This window comes from Dermacentor variabilis, chromosome 4 (genome assembly GCF_050947875.1).
Source record: "Dermacentor variabilis isolate Ectoservices chromosome 4, ASM5094787v1, whole genome shotgun sequence".
NCBI lineage: Eukaryota > Metazoa > Arthropoda > Arachnida > Ixodida > Ixodidae > Dermacentor > Dermacentor variabilis.
Genome location: NC_134571.1, coordinates 46,481,183 through 46,501,271, shown reverse-complemented (window position 1 = coordinate 46,501,271; position 20,089 = coordinate 46,481,183). Strand labels below are relative to the sequence as shown.

The 20,089-nt window shown below is 48.6% G+C and overlaps 1 protein-coding gene across 1 annotated transcript in view; it reads left to right on the top strand.

Moving 5' to 3' along the window:
• LOC142579052 (dachshund homolog 1-like) overlaps nt 1–20,089 on the top strand; it is a 252,665-nt gene that overhangs the window by 66,005 nt on the left and 166,571 nt on the right. Inside the window, exon 2 of the mRNA XM_075688875.1 lies at nt 15,442–15,507. Within this exon, the coding sequence (XP_075544990.1) occupies nt 15,442–15,507 (66 nt within the window). The remainder of the gene's footprint in view (nt 1–15,441; nt 15,508–20,089) is intronic.

Here is a 20,089-nt window from a genome sequence, read left to right as displayed (position 1 = left end):
CACGGCCGCTACAGCGGTTGCTTCGTTAGTGGGCGGTGCTGAACAGTTTGAGACGGGCGAAGCTGCTGCGGCACTTTGCGCACGCGCCATCTTGCTCCAAGCATTTGAAGTCATGAATGGCGAGAATGGATTTATGCAGTAGCGATCCGCGAGGCGTCTTCAGGCGACCCTGGTATCGCGCTACGCATCCTACCTATTCGGCAGCCCGTGTCTCGAGCATTTAGTTGGTCCGGGGCACCTGTTCGAGAGAGCATGTTTGCCTTGCACTGATGCCGTATCAGCGGTGATTGAGCGTTAGTAACACTTTGGAACCACAATTCAAGGAACCCGCAAAGCGGACCGCGGTGGATGTCGAAATATTGACTCACGTTTATACAACCGATACATGTTCCGAGACTTTCCGACGTTGAGCAGAATTCACAAGAGCTTTCCTGCGCATGCGCTGTGGCTGCAATGCTGTGTGATGAGCCCAACTGTTACCCGATTCACTGTTAATCATGGATTTTTACGGTCAGCTATGTACTACGTTGCGGAAGATCTGGCATTCTTGTTCACCACTTAGTATATAGAGCGACTGCCCGCCTTTCTAAAAACACTGAAAAAAAAAGACAAAGAAAAATCATTTGGAAGTCATTCCACTCTGTGAAGGTGGATGACCATGAGAGCTGTATATAGCTACAAATAAAATAAAATATAAAACAACAAAACAATGTGACACGAATGTGCACGTTGTTATGTTTATTTGTATTTACGTTTATCTCGCGTTCACAGTAATCATGGCTTTATGGTCGCTATGATAGACGGCCATGGGTTCTGTGACGACACTAGAGATCTCCTTAACGAACGTCAGGTCTATGCACGACCGATGGCGTGTAGTGGAGACATTGGTCGTGGTGTAACATTGATGGCCGAACCATTCCAAGAGAAACGCCAAGAACCACTTTCCGTCGGGACGAGACACATCGACGTCATAGTCACACCACAATGACAATGGGATTGGGGTCCACCCAAATGTGTCGATCATAAAGTCGCCAAGGTCCTTCTTTAACGTTCCGGGATGAACGTATACGGTGGCGACAACGATTCCATTCCCGGTATGAACGGCGCACACGTCGGCACATTCCACGCCAAGGATCTTGCCCGTCGTCGGTATAAGGCACAGGGTGCAACGGCCGCGCTATCGTTGTTTACATAGATCGCAACGCATCAAACTATCACCCATCTTCCATCACTGGCTTTGACACATCTTGCCTCAGACGCAGCTGGGACACATACGCTGATACGATTTTTCCTTATGCTTAAGTTATTTTAGTAGGTTTATAGACGCCGCCATCGTTTTCGCCTACGCATGTCACGAAACGCTGGAAACTAGTCTACGACAGCTCCGCTGGAAAAAAAAAAAAAAAAAAAAAAGAAAGAAAGAGGAGGGGGGGGGGGTGGCACTAACAGGAATTTTTAAGGCATATTACTCCTATGCAAGGTCAAACACATAACGAGTGTTCGTCATCCTTTTTAAGTGTTCGTCTCTTTCATCGCGAATTCACCTAAACAATTAAATCTAAGGACGCGCACGTTTGTGCATTCCACCCCCATCGACATGTATAGCTGCGGCAGGGAATTGAACCGTCGTGCTCGGCAGTAGAACGCAATGTCCGCCGAATTATTTTTCATTGTTCAGGTCATTCTTCTTTTTATTTTCATCCCTCGCTGTTAACCAGCTTTCTCAGGGTGTATGTACAAACTGGATTACGCCACTTGTTTTTGCTAGTCCCGCCTACTGGTGGCAATAAAAAAAAAATACGTTGAGCTTCGGCCAAACAGAGCAATAAATTCCTATGTACTCAATGTGGGGGCCCCATTTTACTTAAGTGCACCGAGTATTGTTGCAGACGACCATGTTATGCTGAAGGCGTCCAACGCCGGGACGTTGAACATGACCGACGTTCCGTCAGAAATTGCGAAAAAAATACCGTTCTCGCATTGTTTGCGATTATTAAATACTGTATGGGCTCTGAGCCGGAGATTCGATTATTTTTCTTAAAAAACAAAACCTACCATATCGCGAGCAGTAAACAGCGCTAAACAACAGGACAAAGAGAGGGACACAGACAAACAGCGCTGCGTCCCTCTCTCTGTCCTGTGGTTTAGAACTGCTTACTGCTCGTGAGGATGAACCAACCAGCCCAAATGCGTACTGTTTTAACATATTGCTCAGCAAATAGGTATTTCATCATTCTGTAAATATGGGGGCTCACTCGTAGGAGGAAGAAATGGACAAAGCATCAATTCTGCTCCCTTTGACTTTCTTTCATTGCGGGCCTTCAGCACCTTTGGAGTGCAATTATTAAATGTTTTCACATCTTTTTCGACAGCCCGTTATAATTCGTGACTAAAGGCGATATACGCGCAGCGGGGACATCAAAGAAGGCTGCGGCGCGGGGCATATCGCAACACAACAGAGAATACGAATTCACGAACAGAAGAAAGCCGATTCGTCCGGTGAGGGGACGCGTACGCATGGATATATAGCTGAGTGAAGTCTTCTTCTTCTTGTTCCTCCCACGTCCTTTTTTTTTTTCTCGCGAGAAGTGAAAAGAAAGAGACGGATTTTCGAGAACGGAGGAAACCGAAGAGCGCTAATTAGCGGCTTGTGCGCCAGAGCGGACCGGATTTGGAAGGCACATCCATCAGCGGATCCAGCTCGCTCCCAGAAGCGTGCGGTGTGGTGTGCATTCCCCCACCCCCCAACCTACCTTTCCTCCTTTTGTCTTACTATTATTTGCTTTTCCACCCTTAAAAATCTCACCTTCCATTTCTGCCATACTGCGCGCCATTAAAACGGTGCAGTATACACGACAGCTGAGATATGCGCAAAAAACGGTTACGTTATGAAATGGGAAGCTAAAGAATTAGGGTGCGCGTTTGGAAGGCGCTGTGGCACGCCTATTTCGATGTTTTACGACTGGTTAAAATTATTAATAAAATAACTGTGTTTAGGGTCACCTGCATGTCAGCTCCAGTGCGGGTCATGACTGACGCGCGTATAGTGGGGTTCTCTGGAGTAATTTCGACCGCCTGGGGTCCTTTAACGTGCACTACAAGTGCTGTACGCGAAGGCTTCCTTTTTTCTATTCCGCCCACCCGAATGCGGCAGCCTTAGCTGGAAATCGAAGCCGAGACCTTGTGCTCAGCCAGTGCAACACCAGAGGCCATTGAAAAGCGGTCAGATTTATATTTTAAAAAATTTTCCAGATGTGATTCCCCCACCGAACTTATAGAAATTAACAACCTTGAACCACTCGAACTTAGAAGAAAAAAAAAACAGGCTTGAATGCCTTAAACTGCTTCACACCAACAATTTATCCCTTGACCCATCTGAACATTTATCGCAGTTGTCGACCAGAACTACACGCCACCGCAGACATGGTGCATTAACCCCTTACTTTGGAAGAAAAAACGCATATAAGTTTTCTTTTTTTTTTTTCGAATTGTAACCGAATGGAATTGTAGAATTGAATCCACTTCCTAATCTTGTAATTTCATGGTTCTGTTTGCTTTGGCAATCTGATTTTCATTGTATGTACCATGTGTCGCCCTCCGTGCTTGGACCATGTGTCCGCAGTATCGAATAAATAAAATAAAATAAATAAATAAACCACAGCGGAGGATGTCACCTGTTCCGTACGTCATCTCAACCGAGTGATAGCAGGGTACCGTGCCGCGTGCTATGGGGGCTTCCGTGTGGTGCGAATGCCGGCGAACTTGCTTTATATAGTGTCTTTGTTCGAATGTAACGGTGCATTTGTTACTGCAGAGTGAAGTTACGCCGTTTCTACGCACTCTTCAAGTTATTTGTGCTACGGCGAGAGCTGTGGGCAGCATATAGCTAAACGACGACCATCATGTACATCTCGCCCTGCGCTTTATGTCCTCTAATAAGGATGGGAAGTAGTCTTATGGCTACCGCGTGGTACGATTTGTCACGCAGTGCATTCATTGCGTGGCGCTACGAAGTCCACTGCTGAACCCGACGATGCAGTTAGGAGGCGTTATCTCATAGCATCTCCAGCACGTTCAACTGCCTCCGACTGCGAGCAAAGCGTCTGTTTCAGCGCACAAAGAGTCAACCAAAATGCGGACGCAATTAGATGGGAAGCAACCGTGTGCGGGAAAGACGTAATGGCAGGCCCTCCTCTCCGAAGAACACCCGTCTTTTTTTCTGGCGGCAAAGAGTTGACCTCGGCGGCAGGCGAGCAGTGTGCCACACATAAGTGCTCACTAAATGCATGCAGCGCTGTGGAACGTATCGTGTGTGCTGCGGCGATTGACAAGCAAATAAATACTGCTTCGTGTGAAGAGCCTGATTAAACTTGAAGGAGGTCACCTGTGACTTAACTGGTCTGAAGGTATAAGCTGCTTTAAGTACAGTTTAATACTGGGAAACGACATAGAAATGATATGTATCGCTCCAGCTCGTATTCTTCAGCTGTTCCGTAGTCTTTAAAACAGTTACGCTGAAGAAGCGGCTACTGCGATGTCACAACACTGGCCGGCGGCACACGTTGATGTGTAGCTCGACGTTTCCACATTGCTTCAGAAATTGTAAATTTCTTGCCAAGCACGCCTAACTGCATCGAATTCGCATCGCTTTATTAGTTCTTTCTTACATTTTATTTTAGGAACGCCTGCTTTCTCTTCACGGCAGCACACGGCGCGAAGGGGAACGTGCGCGTACCACCGGTGGAGTATAGGCTGCACTAAAACACTCTCGGTCTCCCGTTGCTCGTCGACGGTTCTCTCCCGTGCAACGCTGCACCGATTTTAACGACCCCGAGTGCATGCAGCAGAGACGCGCCGTCGCCTTATCTGACGCCCGGAAGCCAGACGGCGCGCTCCGCTGAACAGGTTATCGGGCGAGATTACATCCGTGTTCCTGCGATTTCCGCTCCGCAACACACAGCGCGTTTGCCGAGCGTCTGTCTGCGCGCTTGCCACCGAGCACGGCGCACCGAGAACGTGAGCGGGACGTCCGAGAGAAGCACGTGGCCCGTCGCTCGGAGGAGCGGTGCGCTGCGCTCCTGCTCGACATGCGCGCACGAACGTCCGGTCTCCGTCTCTCGCGTAGGCGTATGCGCATCTCAATTTTCTCCGCTTGGAAACAACCTGGCGTAAGTCCTGGCGAGAATTCGCGCGGCGGTTTCTTTACATGTAGTGCGTATACAGCAGGATTAGATTACTGCGCCAGGCACAGGCATTAAGAGTGAGATCGATCATGTGAAAAAAAGAAATAAGATAAGCACTGTCCAGGGTGAGATAAGGGTTGGCCCGAAAGCAGCTGTATGGCGGTAACAGCGGCCGTTAACATTACTCTTGAGACAAGGTGACGCTTCGGGACACGTCATGAAAACTGTTCGGCAAGAGTCGCATCTGAGTGAAGATTGTTATCATCACTGAGTTAAGATTATCATCCGTTGAAAAGTGGTCCTTCAGTGATGTTCGGGAGCAGTCCAGTTAATAAAATTTTCTGCGGAGATGTTCCATTCTTGTTATAGGATGCATGAGAGGCACGTACGTATTAAGCGAACCATTCAGAAACAAAAACTTTCGTGCCTTATGGGTTCCAGTTGTCGTCAGAAATTAGGGACCAAAAAAAGTGCATGATAGTGCATGTGCACGTCAAACAGTTGATGAAAATGGAATAAAAATAACGCACGTTAAGATATTCGTGTTACTTTTGTCAAGGGTAAGTCACGCTTAAAGTATTTCGCTATGCAACTTTGTGCCTGTGCTTAGCTTGAAGCGTCAGACGCATTATACTGCCGCGTTCGTAACTGCTGTCGTTAGACACGTAATGAGTGATCCTGCAAGAGCCTCATGTGCGCCTTGAAATCGTCTTGCGCGTGACTGACACAGCGCAGCTAGGAGCTGCCCCATATGATGCAGGAGCCTCTTGATCACCGCCTAAACAGACGTAACCCATTCTCGCCGATTCTCACGTCACGACGCAAAGAAAGCGCTTTTTAGGGCGCTACAGGGCGCGTCCAATTGCTGGAAATTACGGGATAATTTATGTCATGTCTCACAGATCCCCGATCCACCCCCTTCGGGCCTCCGTCCGTTAAAAGAAGTCTGTACCATCTGCTGCGCTCAAAGCCGAGCGGTGTTCTAGATCTCCCCGTCTTCTTTGCTCCCATTATTCTCAGCGTGTAAACACATGTCAACAGGCTGCAGACGAGCGGCTCGCATACGCAGCGATAAATTGAAGCGAATCCTTAATCGATGGCCTGGTGAACACAGAATGTGTGGTGTGCAGCCCGGTCACGATTGCTACAGCTGTGCAGTTCTCGTGGTCTACGATGCATATAGTAGATGACAGCGCGGGAAAGACCCGTTGACGGTACTTTGCACTTGCCCAAATTTATTTTCTATTTCTTCACGTTTTATTTCCTCTTCTATTTTCTCAGATTACTTATCGCCGTGTTATTTGTGTCGGTGTTATTGCACCCAACTGCCCTATTTATCCTTTGTCGCTAAACAAAACCAATTGGCGAAATATCAAAGCCTGGCTAAGGTTTCATCTGCGAGCGCTATTGGGGTCACGTCTCGTGAACACTTATTAATCCCGCCATATATACAACAGTCGCCTCTCTCTGGCACGTTATTTTTCTATTCCAGTGCAATCTTTTTCGTGATAGGCCATATCTCAGACATAGTCCAGACATCTCTTCTGCCGGTAATCTTGTGAGCTCTCTCGTCAAGCATGATCGACGAGAACTCACTGGGACTCTTTCTGAACAAAAATTGAGTACTGGGCGATTTGGAACAGATTCACTTTGTACAGCGCAAAAAGGAAAAAGAAACAGCCTGTGTTCTTCGTACACAGACTTGTGCCGTCCCTACTTTTCCTTGTCTGTGTTCTTTTCGTTATTTCTTTTTTTCCCTGTATATCATGATGACTCTGACCATGCGAATATGACGTGTTAGTGGGCAATTATTAACGTGTACGCAAACCGCGACGCGAGCTTCCACAGAAGCCGCCACGCAAGCCGCAAGCAGCTTTCGTGCACTCAATTGAATATTGGGTGCTCTTCTACACTCTTTTGCTTCTGGTGCACGGTCACTAAATGTCCACAAAGAATCTAGTGTCTCGAGTCCGAGCCCAGCAGCATAAATGTCTGATGTCGCCGTTCGTCGTGTGTAATATGCCTGAAATCCGGGCTAATCGATGATACGCGAAATTCCGCAAGCCGGCTCTTCCGCGCACAGACCTTTCCTATATAGCGAACGTGAGCAACGTGTTATAGTAACACTCGTGAAGCTAGGAGGCGCGTCTTGAAAACTTCGATGGTGGGAGGAATGAAGGACAGCAGGGCTGGCCGCCACATTTCGCACTGTGGCACGTTGTTTACGTCCGAAGCGAGGTGTGTGGAAAAGCGCACTTGCGGGTTTAGCATATCGCGTATTTGCGTGCATTCATGTTATAAGAACGCAGCGCCACAGACGCAGACTACAATATAGGTAGGCAGACATCGGTTATATGCATGCCCACACCGCCTCTTCCTTGCCTGCGCGTCTATTCGTTTCCGCAGACTCCTCCGCGCTCGTCTAACACTATAGAAGCCGACATTCGGGAGGTCGAGGGCGCGTATCCATACGCACGCGCGGCGACTTGACTGCGTGCCTTCGGAATTCCATTCCTCTCTTTCATTTTCTTTCTCTGTTTCTTTGTGTCACTCGCTCGCTTCCACACACACGCGCGCGCTCGCGCAGTTTCGTCAGTAAACTGTTTACCCGTCGGTGCTGCTTCTTTGTTCTGCTTTTCTGTGTGTGTGCGTGCGTGCGTGTGTGCAGCTTCCTTCCTTCCGCAGTCGCTCGCTGAGGTCTTCCTAACGAGAAACACCGAGGCTCTAGAACGGTTCCTTAAACGCGGGGCGGTGTAGTCGAGCCTCTCTCGCTTCCTCACTCTGCAGGTGTGCGCGCAATGCGTATACCTGTCGGCCGGTGGCTGTGTACGTGCATCCACTGCTGGAGGAAGAACGAAAGGAGCGCGTTCCGCGGGACGCAGACCGCGCCCCGTGACAACTGTCAATTAGCCTAATGCCAGTGATCGGGCCCGGCGGAGGGAAAACTGTTTTTGTGTGATAATGGGTACGTGGACGAGTTTTTTTTTTTTTTTTTTTTTTTTTAACGCTGACGATCGCGAAACTGAGGTATTCTCCCTTGTTCTGCCTTCTTATTCTTTTTGGCTCTGAATGAGCGAGTTTTGCTCTTTTATACCATATTTTTTTTTTTCTTGGACTGTCCTCCAGGGCGCGCGATGCTAGGGATAAGCCAGGGGTAAACGAGCGAATGTAAAACGAAAGGAAAAGCGGAACTAAGCGTAGACAACGTTGGGTTGATTGTTTTGCCCGGGGGTGTATATTGCACGCGTGCCTGAGGGCTCGTTTATCTTCCCGTGTTAGGTGCTAGAAATGAATGAAAAAAAAAAAGCCAAACGCCTTCTTCCACGCCTTTCACCATCACTCGGACATCATCGCCTGCTTCACGCGAAGGCATGGGAAAGATGCAAACGATGAGTGTTTCATTAAATTTAGTTGGAAGCAATCAAACGTTTCTTTCTTTTGTCTTTTTTTTTTTCAGTGCGGCCATAATACGTAACAGTGTTCTTAAAGTGGGGCGTAAGCTTGCCTCGCTATTGAATTATTATTATATTTTTTGTACATGGTCACATGTAGACGTACTATAGACGGTACATTATGGATAATCATGCGAAATCAAACAATACGTTGACGGACCACATGTATCTATACTGTGCGTGAACAGTACATACCGTATCGGAATTTACTTACTGATAGTAGAATAGATATATAGTAAATAGTAGACATCCTATAGAATGACGAAACAATTTTTGTGCAGATTTTTAATGACTGAACGGTGTGCTTATCTGCACTGTCAGGGCTTCAGAAGAGAAGCTGCTGCTGCCGGTGGCAGAATCCGCGGAGCTAGCCTCAAGGCGAAGCATCCTAACAACGACGAAGTGGGTGATGATTTTGTTTATCTCCGAAATCAGCGAAAGCGAAAAAGTTTGTGGTGGCGGCTTCGACAAGTGGAGCAAGTCAATCCGCCACCGCTTAGGAAGAAAATGAATAATTGCGAAGCGGTCAGGCACGCTAAACACAGACCAACTCCAGACATTTTAAATCGATAGCCACATTTGGCGCTTTCGAGGTCGGTCGACTTCTAACCGTTTAACGCAAGCCTCTCACTGGAGGAGAGATGTGGAGTGGGTGGCGGACTGCGAAGCGTGTGTCGCAGAGTCAGCAGAGTGTTTAAAACATTTGCATGTCTTTGTGGCCTGGCTGGCATTCGTTACGCTGCAAAATCCACTGCGCAATACGAACAGGCATACGCGTCCCGCGCAACCAGATGACACAAAGCTTCAGCGATGGGAGAAAAATGTGAACTGTTGCTTGCGCGTACATAGAAATAGAGTAAAATTGAGCTAATCACGTATTTTCTTGCACAGAATCGAACTGCAATATTTCAAGAAAGCTTCGTTTAACGTCGATTTTAACAAGCGCGTTGGAACCGCCGTAAATTTACGTGCGCGTTCAAGGCTAAATGTTTCGTTACAGTATAGTAACGCCACCGGCATTCTATTCATACAAAGGCGTAGTGTATGTGGAGCAGATCGCGACTCACTAAACAGGAAGGTGCGCTCAGTGCTTCCGAGCCGTTGTTCGTCTGCGCAGGAGGAGGCTAAATGATATCAATAAAAAAAAAAAAACGAACTAGCAGATAGGGAAAGAAACGAAAACGGACTAGCAGCGACGCCGGAACGACCCGATGTGGAGAGAGGGAGGCCTATACGGGGAAACGTGTTTGCGGTGCGTCACCTGGTCGTTGTTGGGCAAACACAGCTGTCCGCCGCTCCAAGAGGCCTCGTACGACGTGTCGCCGCGCCCCCATCTCCTCCCCCCTGTTCTCGACCGGCGTCGCAGCTGCCCTGCGCTGATAAGCGAGGCGCACTTACTGCTGCTGCTGCCGCTATAGTGGCACTGCTGCTTCGCGTCGCGACTCGCTGTGCGGCGACGTTCCCCGTGCGCAAATCTCGAAATACGAGACGGGCTGACTACATGGATGCCGTATACCGTGTAGTTACACACGCGCGCTCGGGCGACGCGGCTGACGTTCGCGCTCCGGCAAACGGTGGCGGCAAACGGTCCTTGGTGGCGCCTTGTGCGTTGTCGCTCTAGAATACACTTGGCTTGGCAGCTTTCCGAATCGGTTTATTCGAGGGTGCGACTCGCATCTGTTGCGTCTCTTGCTCTCTTTTACGCAAGACCGCCCGCGTTATACTGGCACGCGCGCTGTGACGTTTTTACGACGAGGCTTTGTTGGCTGCGCGGATTTCGTAAGGAGGGGGAGAGCAACAAAAGAAAACGACCGACTTGGGATATGTCCGGCTTCCACGGCGAAGCGATCGGCGTCTGACCCGCGTTCAGCGGCTGAGACGTTTGAGCCACCACTATACACGGAAAAGCATTTTCTTTTTCTTTTCTTTTCTCTTTTTCTTCGTGATTGACACTATGGATAAACAGTGCGGGTTCTATAACACCTTCAAATTGAAAGTGAAATCTAAATCTTCGATCATGTTTATACGTGTATCGGCGAGTCCTGTGTTAGACACTACTGCACAATAATGGGACGTTGCGCCAGTCATTTTTCATGCGTACAAAGCCATCTCGCCGCAGTGTATCCTCTTACACAGTATGACCTCAGCATAGTTTCGGAAGACAATAAATGTCAGAAAAAACGTGAGCCTAGCCGCATTTGGCTTGAAAACAGGATCACAAAGCGTCCCCAACCTGTAGTGTGGTAGCAACTTCTTCCGTGGTAGTCGCATTGCCACAAAGCAGTGGATATACTGGATAAAAGAGACAGAGAGGAACCTTTCCATGTCTCAGGTCTGGGGCTGAGGGACATGCAGACAGCGTAAGGAGCTCAAGAGCGCACTTAAGGGGTCACCGTGTACCTGGTTCGCAGAACCAAAGAGGTATATACATGCGCAGCGACCGCGTAATACATCGCTTATTCTTCCGCAATTGCGGCTCAGGACAAACGACGCCGTAATCACTCGGGGACAAAGTTCGCGGACACTCTTGCGAAGCTGTTCGCGACAATTAGGCGTTCATTACGACGTGAGACGCTTAATTCATTTGTAGTCACCCCTCCCGCAGTCATCTGTTGTGCGGCGATTTTCATTGATAAATTACTGGCCGCTGCCAGCGGTGCAACAGTGACGTTCGCATACCCCTCAGGCGTCGTATGCGCGCAGCGCAGCCTGCAGCACGTCGAGTGTTTAATGAAATTGCCGTCGTGTTTAGTATAAGGACGGTTCTTACGTGACGTTCATCACTGTCATTGGTCCGCGAAATAGTTCCGCGGGCAGAGTTTCGCATTTAGAAAATTGCGCCTAAGTTCGTCGCAGTTCCTATCGCGCCTGTCATCAAATATTTACGTGGCACGTATCATCGCTGTTTCCACGCGTTTTGCATTCCTTCTCAGTTTTGCGTAGAATTCAGGAGGGAATGTGCATGGCGAGCATGCTGAAGTTCCCAGGAAAGGTTGCATTTCTTTCAAGTCTTAGTGGTCGTAGTTAGGGGTCGAAGTTGTAATATATTATACCCTGGATTACTTTTGGCTGCTTGGGTTCCGTTCGCACTTTGTCGGTGGCGATTTGAAGTATAAGCCGTTCAAGGATAGTGTTTCCTTTATAACGAATGAAAGTGCGAGCAAGCCGGTACGGATTCATGGTACTGAAAAGCAGGCGCCCAATCATGGACGCGTGAGTTGTATTTCTCGTTCTACTTGTGTGCACGCCTACACCTTCCCGTACAGCACGAAAATGTTTCTCTCTTCTTCTTCCGCATAACGTCGTACAAATCCGCGGCACCGTTGTTTCGTTTTCACTGCTATTGATATAAAAATAAACGAAAGAAATGTACTCGTCTTATAATGGTCGTTTCTCGTTGTGTAGCGTCTGGGTCTGCACTGCCCCAGCCACGGCGGCCGCAGCTAACCGTGTCACTGCTATGTATCTGTGCGCCCATTGCGACCACGTATCTCCGTAGCTTTTCAGTTCACGCCGCCGCCTCATTGCGCCCCGTTTGGGCCGGGAATCCGTGCGCAGGTTTTTTTTTCGTCGGCAAGAGCCGAGCAAGCGCGGAGTTAGTGGCCCCGGCGGTGCAGCCAACGTTGTAGCCTCTTCGGATGCTCGCAGAGGAGGCACCCCGGCGGCGTAATTACAGTGTTTACCGGCCAGAGGGGGAGGGAGCCGTGGGGCGTGTCTCGCTGATCGTTCTCTTACTCTCCGTGTCACGTGTTTGGCCCCGGGGCTTCGCCCGCTTTTCGGCACACTGCTGCACCCCCCCTCCTCTTTTTCTTTCTCTGCTTCCCGAATCTTCGCCCGTTGCCAAAAGCGCGGCCCTGCGGCTCCGGCCGCTTCATAGTACAGCAGCTCGTTCGACTTTAACGTCTCCCGTTTGTTGGCTTTTCGCGCGTTCGCAACTGCTCACCTCTATACACGGTCACTCCTCGGTGGCATGCAACTAGCTCGTCCACCTCCGCGCTTTTTTTCTCTCTTTCTTTTTCTTGATCGAAATCCACCGAAATTCCTGGAAAGCACGAGGCTATTGTTTAAAGCGAGTTTCGGGTGGTCACCGGAGATAGCGAACCGGATATATTCGTTTGGCGGTATTCGCAGAGTTGCACTGCTGCGTCGGTATTTAGTCTTCGTATATCTCTCTCCTTGTTTCTTTTGTTGGTTTTTTTGTTGTGGTTCCAAGGCAACATTTTTCGCCAACAGCAATCCTGCACGTGTTTCAGCTGCGCCGATTTTGTATTTGCGACCTCAGAAACCACCTGTGCGGAAGTAACTGTAAGGCTAGGGTTGAGGATTGGGCGAGTTGGTATTGCATTCTAAAACTGGTTCAGCGCTCTGTTCCTGTATCTGGCCGGCTCGGCTTGTTTCTTCCTTTCTATGTTGCGCTGTACCAGTTTTATAAGACGATATCAGTTGGACTGGTGATGTCTGCCCTTTATATAGTGATCTTTAAACAGGTTAAAACCAGGGGTTTACTAGCAAACCGTTATCGCGTGGTGTAGTATGGGGCTTCGCGCATAGTACCCGTCCGTGTCGACGAGGCATGCATTGGGCGACGTGGAAGCGCTTGCCTGCAAAATCGCGCCATGTTAGGGGATGAGTCGAAGGCGCTGAAGCGAACAGAATTAAGAATGAAGAACCTGTATTCTCGTTGAAGGTCAGATTAATAGCTTCGCGGCTCGGCCTTGTTTTTGGGTGTACAGTCCTCCTCGCGAGTCTCACAGCATTTATTATTAATACAACGAAAAATGGAATGTGGGATCTGTGGAGCTGGCTATCACAAAGCTTCAAATACTCGGCTCAGAAAAATAAAATAAAGTGAGAAATGAAGGTGAAATTAACAACGAAACCTGTACACAACAACGCGAAACGTGTACGGAAACATTACTTTATTACGGGCACCAGCAGCGGAAACACGACTCTGGTTGTTTGTTACAGTCACAGCATGCCTCACATGGTTATTCAGATTGTATCGGATATATATGGAAAAAATGCAAGGTATGCTTCCTTAGGGCCGCTTATTCCAAAATCCCAAATAGACTACTCAGGCAAAATTGATGAAGAAAGAAAAATAAAGAAAAACTCTGAACACGCACTAGACGCTCAAACACAAGTCACAAGACTAATAAAAATCGGGTCCTCGGTTTCCTATCTTCTCGTTCAGCCCCCAACTAGTGTCACTATATATGGGCATCATAGCACCGGTAGCATAGTCCACTACTTGAGGCTAGCTACCTCAGTGACCGTATCTGAGAAATCCGTGATGATGTGATATGAACGAAGTACGAATGTGACACCGGAACATTTACATTTTGACAAAGAGTCACACGTAGTGGCAGTCAGTGTCAAACGCGAAGCCACGGCGCTTCGAGAGACAAAAAAAGGACATGGCTATGCGATCAGCGCATCCCATCCTAGATGCGCATCAACGTCGCCCGTATATGTTTATTGGTGGCGGTGACTTTCTCCCTCCAGCTCTGAAGTCTGTCAGCCGAGACGGGAAGCACGAACGCGTCTCCAAATGGTCGGGCGGCCGCGGTCAACCGAGCGGTCAGACCCAGCTCACTGCGAAAGACTGGTGGGAGGGAAAGCGAGGGGCTGCGAAAGGCACGGGGGGCGGGGAGAGATTGGGGTAATGCAGTGTCCAGGGGTCGGCTGTGAGCCAGAGGTTGGCAGCAGCGACCGGAGCAGAGGAATCTGGAAGATTCGGACCCTGACAAATGGGGATATGATTGCGTCCGCGGCCGTGGGTGGCCGAAAGTGGGACGTGTGGTGTGGATCAGGTGAAAGAAAGACAGACCGCGCCACGCATCAGAATGACCCACCACGGGTCTCTGGCCGGGGCTCTGGGCTCCATGGAGAGAGCGATGTATATAGAGAGCGATGGCCTGGGAAGCAATAAATAAACAAAAAACAACAACAAGAAAGAAACACAAAAAGGAAAAAGAAGTACTAGATGCGTACTCATTGTTGTTGCAGTCCATTTCGTTCCCGGCTCTGGTGTGCGGTCGTCCGATGCCTCCTCGCCGTTCTGGAGCCTGGGATCTCATCCATACTTGCTTTCTTCCACTTGCTCTGACGTCGCGAAATGACGGCTTCACCTTATGACAGCTAGTGCGCGGGTGGACGAGTGCACGAACATCACACGCGTACCTGCAGTTGTTTCATTGTGGTCCGAGACAGACAGTTGATGGAGCGAGCGGTGTTTCCACGGGCGCTGCTGTCCCTTCTTGTTTGTGTCTTTTTATCACTTGTAGTCACTTTTCGCGTTTGTCGCTGTTTTACTTTTCTGCAGTCATTCCTCCCTAGTGGGTCTGTGCCAAATCAAGTTCTCCTGTCATTGTTTCAACTTATATCTTCTTTTTAGTTGTGTTTCTTTTTGAAGTGTTTAGTTTTGAACCCCATCCCCCTTTTGAACAAATAAAAATATTTCCCTACTACTACAATCTCCCTCGTAGCCAAACAACGACAACACTTTGATAAGATTTGTGTTGGATTCTCCCAGTGTAATGTAGCGGTGACTGCGCCAAATAGCTAGACCATGCTTCCGGTGAATACGCCCGCCATAAGACAGTAGCTGAGTGCTTGAAAGTTGTGTTATAATGTGTGTAGTGTTTGTTATTATGATGCGCCTTCTTTTTTACTTCTTTCTTTAAACTGGAGCTCTAATACAAAAAGGAAACACCAACAAATTTAGCACTCTTTGTAGCGCCCACTTTTTATACCGGTTAATAAAATTAATAGGAGACTTGCAATTTCTTTCCTGTTTCTAACAGATCTGCGAGTCGACTGTGGAACGCTGCCTCTCTCATGGGCGCTGGCTCTAGTCCTGCAAATGCCAGGTGAGTCACATACGCTTTCTATTTTCGACATTGATGCACTGGCTGTGCAAGAAGTACAGGCGAGTCGTCTTTCATGGCGGCGATCTTGCGCGTCACTTCTATGAGCGAGCGTATTAAAAACTAAACTCATCGAGACTTGCGCAATGAAGCGCAGTGAACCTCCAACATTCTGAAGGGCGGACGTGTCAAGTCCTGGAATATGAGACGACCGCGCAAAAGCCTTTCTTTTTTCCTTTATTTCTTCTTCTCGCTTTCTTCTGGTTTTCCCGGATCAAATTCCTCGCGTTATTGAAACACGCATGCCTATCATATGGTCTACTTCATACTGGAAACATAATATATCGAAATTCACTTTTGTTAGCGCAGTTTTTCCACATGACCTGGGTTACTTGAAAAGGCGGACATTGCCGTTTCATTGCAAATTATAGCGTGACGTAAAGTATTCACTAACATCTAGCTTCATCCTCCTGGTTAGAGTAAAAACGCAAGAAAAGACGTAACGATAGGAAGCATGCATTGAGAAGTGTTTATTTTTTCTGGAACATGCCAACAACGTATACGGAACAAAACGACGGCTTTTTGGCTATACATTGTAATAAATGCGGACATTCAATAGCGGGCGACAACCCGCTATCGAAATAATGAAGCTCAAGTAATGAAAGTCATCATACATTTCTTAAACAGAAAACAAAGGTTATGAACAAATAGTTCTCAGGCTATTGACGTCTACCGTATGTATACTGTCGATCGCGCTGCGTCTATAGGGACAGGCTACCGGGCCGATTAGTACGCTGGAGCAGACCGGCGGCTTAAATGCGACACCCGATCTCTCATGCTGGCAGCTGCAAACGATGCGAACGAGGATCTCTGTAACGGGGGGGGGGGGGGGGGGAGAAGAAGACTAAGCTTAAACGCACGAAAGTGAACGCGCCCACAGACGATATCCATGTTCGCGGTATGTATGACGAGACGTTTATGCACTCCCTGGGACGAGGGAAACTGAAACTCGATTCACAGACTGGCGTTGCCGATGTTCGGTGAAACACAAGCGTCGGTGCCAATAGCGTTTTATGTCGCTTTCGCCCACCCGTCTCTCCCGCCTAGCTAGACCTCCTTCTTACCACGCCAGCTATGCACCTCCAGCGGCTAACTCCCTTTCCCTCGGTTTCCCCTCGACGCTCCGAACCGCGCGCGTTCTGCTGCCAGATCTCGGTCTGCATGCAAGACCGGGGCAGATGCTCCTCCGGTGGGCAGACACACGACCCCGCGCGCGTATTAAACGTCACCCGTGCCCTATCGTACATTACGCATTATGCAATATGCACCACTGGGGTGAAGGGAGAGGGGTAGGAAAGGGGGGGGAGGCCACAGGCCAGCGGCGTCGCGTACCGCGCTTCCCCCCTCCCTGCCACACCCTCGTAACCGACCCCAGTAGAGAGAGACGGTCCCAGAATCATAAAGGAAAAGCGACGCCTGCTGCTCCAACGAACAGAGACAGAAGATCCCCGAGAGAGAGTGGACTGAACAGGGGAAAAAAAATGAGGAAACGAAAAGAAAGATAAGAAATAAAGAGAAAAGGAAGCTGAGAATGGAGAAAGCAAGAACCACCGCCATGTGTGCGTGCGTGTGGTGTTTTTAACGTACACAGACAGATACACGCGCACTACAGAGGCGGCATGTGGCGTGTATGAAAGTCGCCATCGGTCTTTCCTCTCGACTTTCATATTTTCCGATGCGTGCCTTTTCCTCCAACGAGATTTTTTTTTTCTCCCTTTCTTTTCTTTTTTCTCTTTCCAATAGTTTGACTGTTGTGTCGTGCGTGTGAGACTCTCTCGCCCACGATCGCGCGCTCGCGGCTTTGTTAGCGCGTCATTATTATCATTCTGATGAGACCCGTTCACGCAACGCGCATGATTCAGCCGTGGCTCCGCACTCGTCGCCACCGCCGCTGCCGTCGATTACGCCCGTCGGTCCAGGTGCAATTCCGGTGCGGGGGGCCCAGCCAGCCGTCGTCGCCGGGCACGCTGGTTGGCTCTCGACGCGAGACCAATCGTGCTTGCGCGAGGTCGTCTCGTTTCTGGCGCACATGTGATACAAATCCTGAACGAGGAGCTTTGCGAACCATACAGTATATAGGCGAGCTCATTTCCAGCGGAGATATACCCGAAAACCAAGTGAATTCGACCTGTTTCTGGCGGCAGAATTGATTCGCGTATGGATATGAATTCAAAGGAAAGGGTTGGAGTTTTCGGTGGCGCCGGCTACTCCCCCTCGCAAGGAAAACAAAACTAAAAGCATGAAGATAGATGGATAAAATTTATTGACAGGAAAGACAGAGAGGTCAACCTGAGCTAGCGTGGAACAAAAGAAACTGTAAAAACACTGAAGACAGTAAAATATCACGAACATTTGCGAAGTTTCGCATACGACCAAAAGAAGGTACAGAAGAGAGTAACAGGACACTCAGAGGCACACACGCAGTTCTACAAAGGAGTGAAACCATGCTCACATTTCGGGAGTTGGACAAAGAGCCATGAGGTTTGACAACAAGGCGAAAGACACAAAGCAGGCTAGCCAGTAAAGTCGCTGCAACAGCAGTTACAAGCTTGAAACTATATAGGGTTGGGATGTTGTAATGATTCTGTAACGATTTGACGTAGCCTGTTAGGAATTTGTCACTGGTCTAAACGGCACTTTTTTAAGTTTAATTATCACCGGGATCGGCTGGTCGTGAGTGGTGGAGACGATAAGAAAGAAATAGAATCAAGCGATAGAACTCGTTAGGTCATTCCAGCCTTTACTCCGTTTCATTCTTGGCAGGCAACGCTGTTGAACCGATATATGCGCAAGTAGTACTGTTGTATACTATAGTTTGACAGTGCAGTTTATTCTAATCTGCGACGTTTTCTACCGAATAACTACTTAATGTGTCACCACTACAACTTGTGGAGGTAAAGTACGTCAAATCACGTCTTATTTGTGCCCAGTTGCGCTTTCAGTATGGGACTCGTTATGTTTTAACGCGATAGCGTTAAGGGCACCATGTCGCAAAAAATCCGACGTCGTCGTCGGCGCCGGTGGAGTTTTCCGTGAGCGAAAATTTACAAATCTTCTTAGGTACATGTACACGGCACGCCTTGCTATATGACATGCAATATATGCGGGTTATATTGTCATACGATTCTATCACTAAAGTTGCTCATACCTTGTCTTACATTCTTGACAAAGTTATTATTGTTCGAAGTTTTGAGAATGGCAGCCCACAAACAGATGTCAAGAAACAAAACACCGACAGAGCATGCGTTTATGCTAAATCTTCTCTGACTTAACTATTAAAAATGCGAAAGAGCAACAGAAACCTCAAAAATGATATGATGTAATATTTTCTTCTTTCTTTGGGGGGGGGAGGGGGGGAGGGAAGCTTTTCACGACCTTCGGGATCGGCCTACGCAGGAGGCCGCGTTTCTACCAGAAAGTTCGCCTTCGTGCATAGCGCTCGCGGCCAGCGTTTCCCGGTAAACATTACGGTTACATGCCCTCTAGTTGCCGGGAACCGTGAGACGCAGTCAGGGATCTTTGAATGCCATCGCGTTCCACTCTTAAAGGCGTAGCTTAAGCGTCCTCCGAATTGATTGGTCGCGAGCGCAAATGCTGCGCTACGACTGCTGGTCGCAGAAACGTCTCACTCTGCTCGCTCGGTGGTAAAAAAAAAAAAAGAAGGTTCATATTTGCGTTGCCTTACATATCAAAGTTATACGTGATATTTCGTAATATAGAAGTATGATACTTAATCTTACATGGAAATATGTGACGCATACATATATATACATCTTTCTTTTCTATGTGACGCACTATTTCCTCCTCCTTCTTTTTCTTTTTATTCATAGCGAATGTTAGCAGCGAGATAAGTCTCTTTGGCCTTCGCAGCGTTGCCCTCCATGCACGAAACGGAATCCGTTCTTTCATTCGCCGCGCAATGAGCCTCACACGGTTATTCGCAATGCCCGTACACTGTCGCGCCGAGCCGCGGTGCACGAGAGCAAAGGCACGAGGAGGATGAGCAGACGACAACGCGGTATACGGCCACGTCTTCACGTGGCTAGTCCGGGCTGTGCCAACACCGGCCATGCAGGCACAGACTTTTGTTTGCCTCTTTTCCCTTCCCCCAGTGTAGGGTAGCAAACCGGACGCTCGTCTGGTTGACCTCCCTGCCTTCCCTCTCTTTGCTATCTCTCTCTCTCTCTTTCGCTGGTACGGTGGTCAAGAACAACAATAGCCAGCGCATGTGCTGCGCTTCCCAGAGCATAAATCGAATTTCCCACAGCGACATGAGTCTTCTTCTTTCTTGCAAAATTCGCCGAGAAACAATGGGTGGTGAGGCTATGGATAGGCAGGGTCGTGACCCCACCGATGAGGAGGATTATGTGCAATTACAGAAAGTGGCAGCGGGAAGTTCATTTAAGAAGAATAAAAAAGCGCGAACTGAACAGAGCATATAAAGAGACACTCGTGCGTATGGGCTATGTCTACGCTTGTGTAAAGCTTTTTTTTTTTATTATTTTCAGCGCACCGGTTGTAGAAT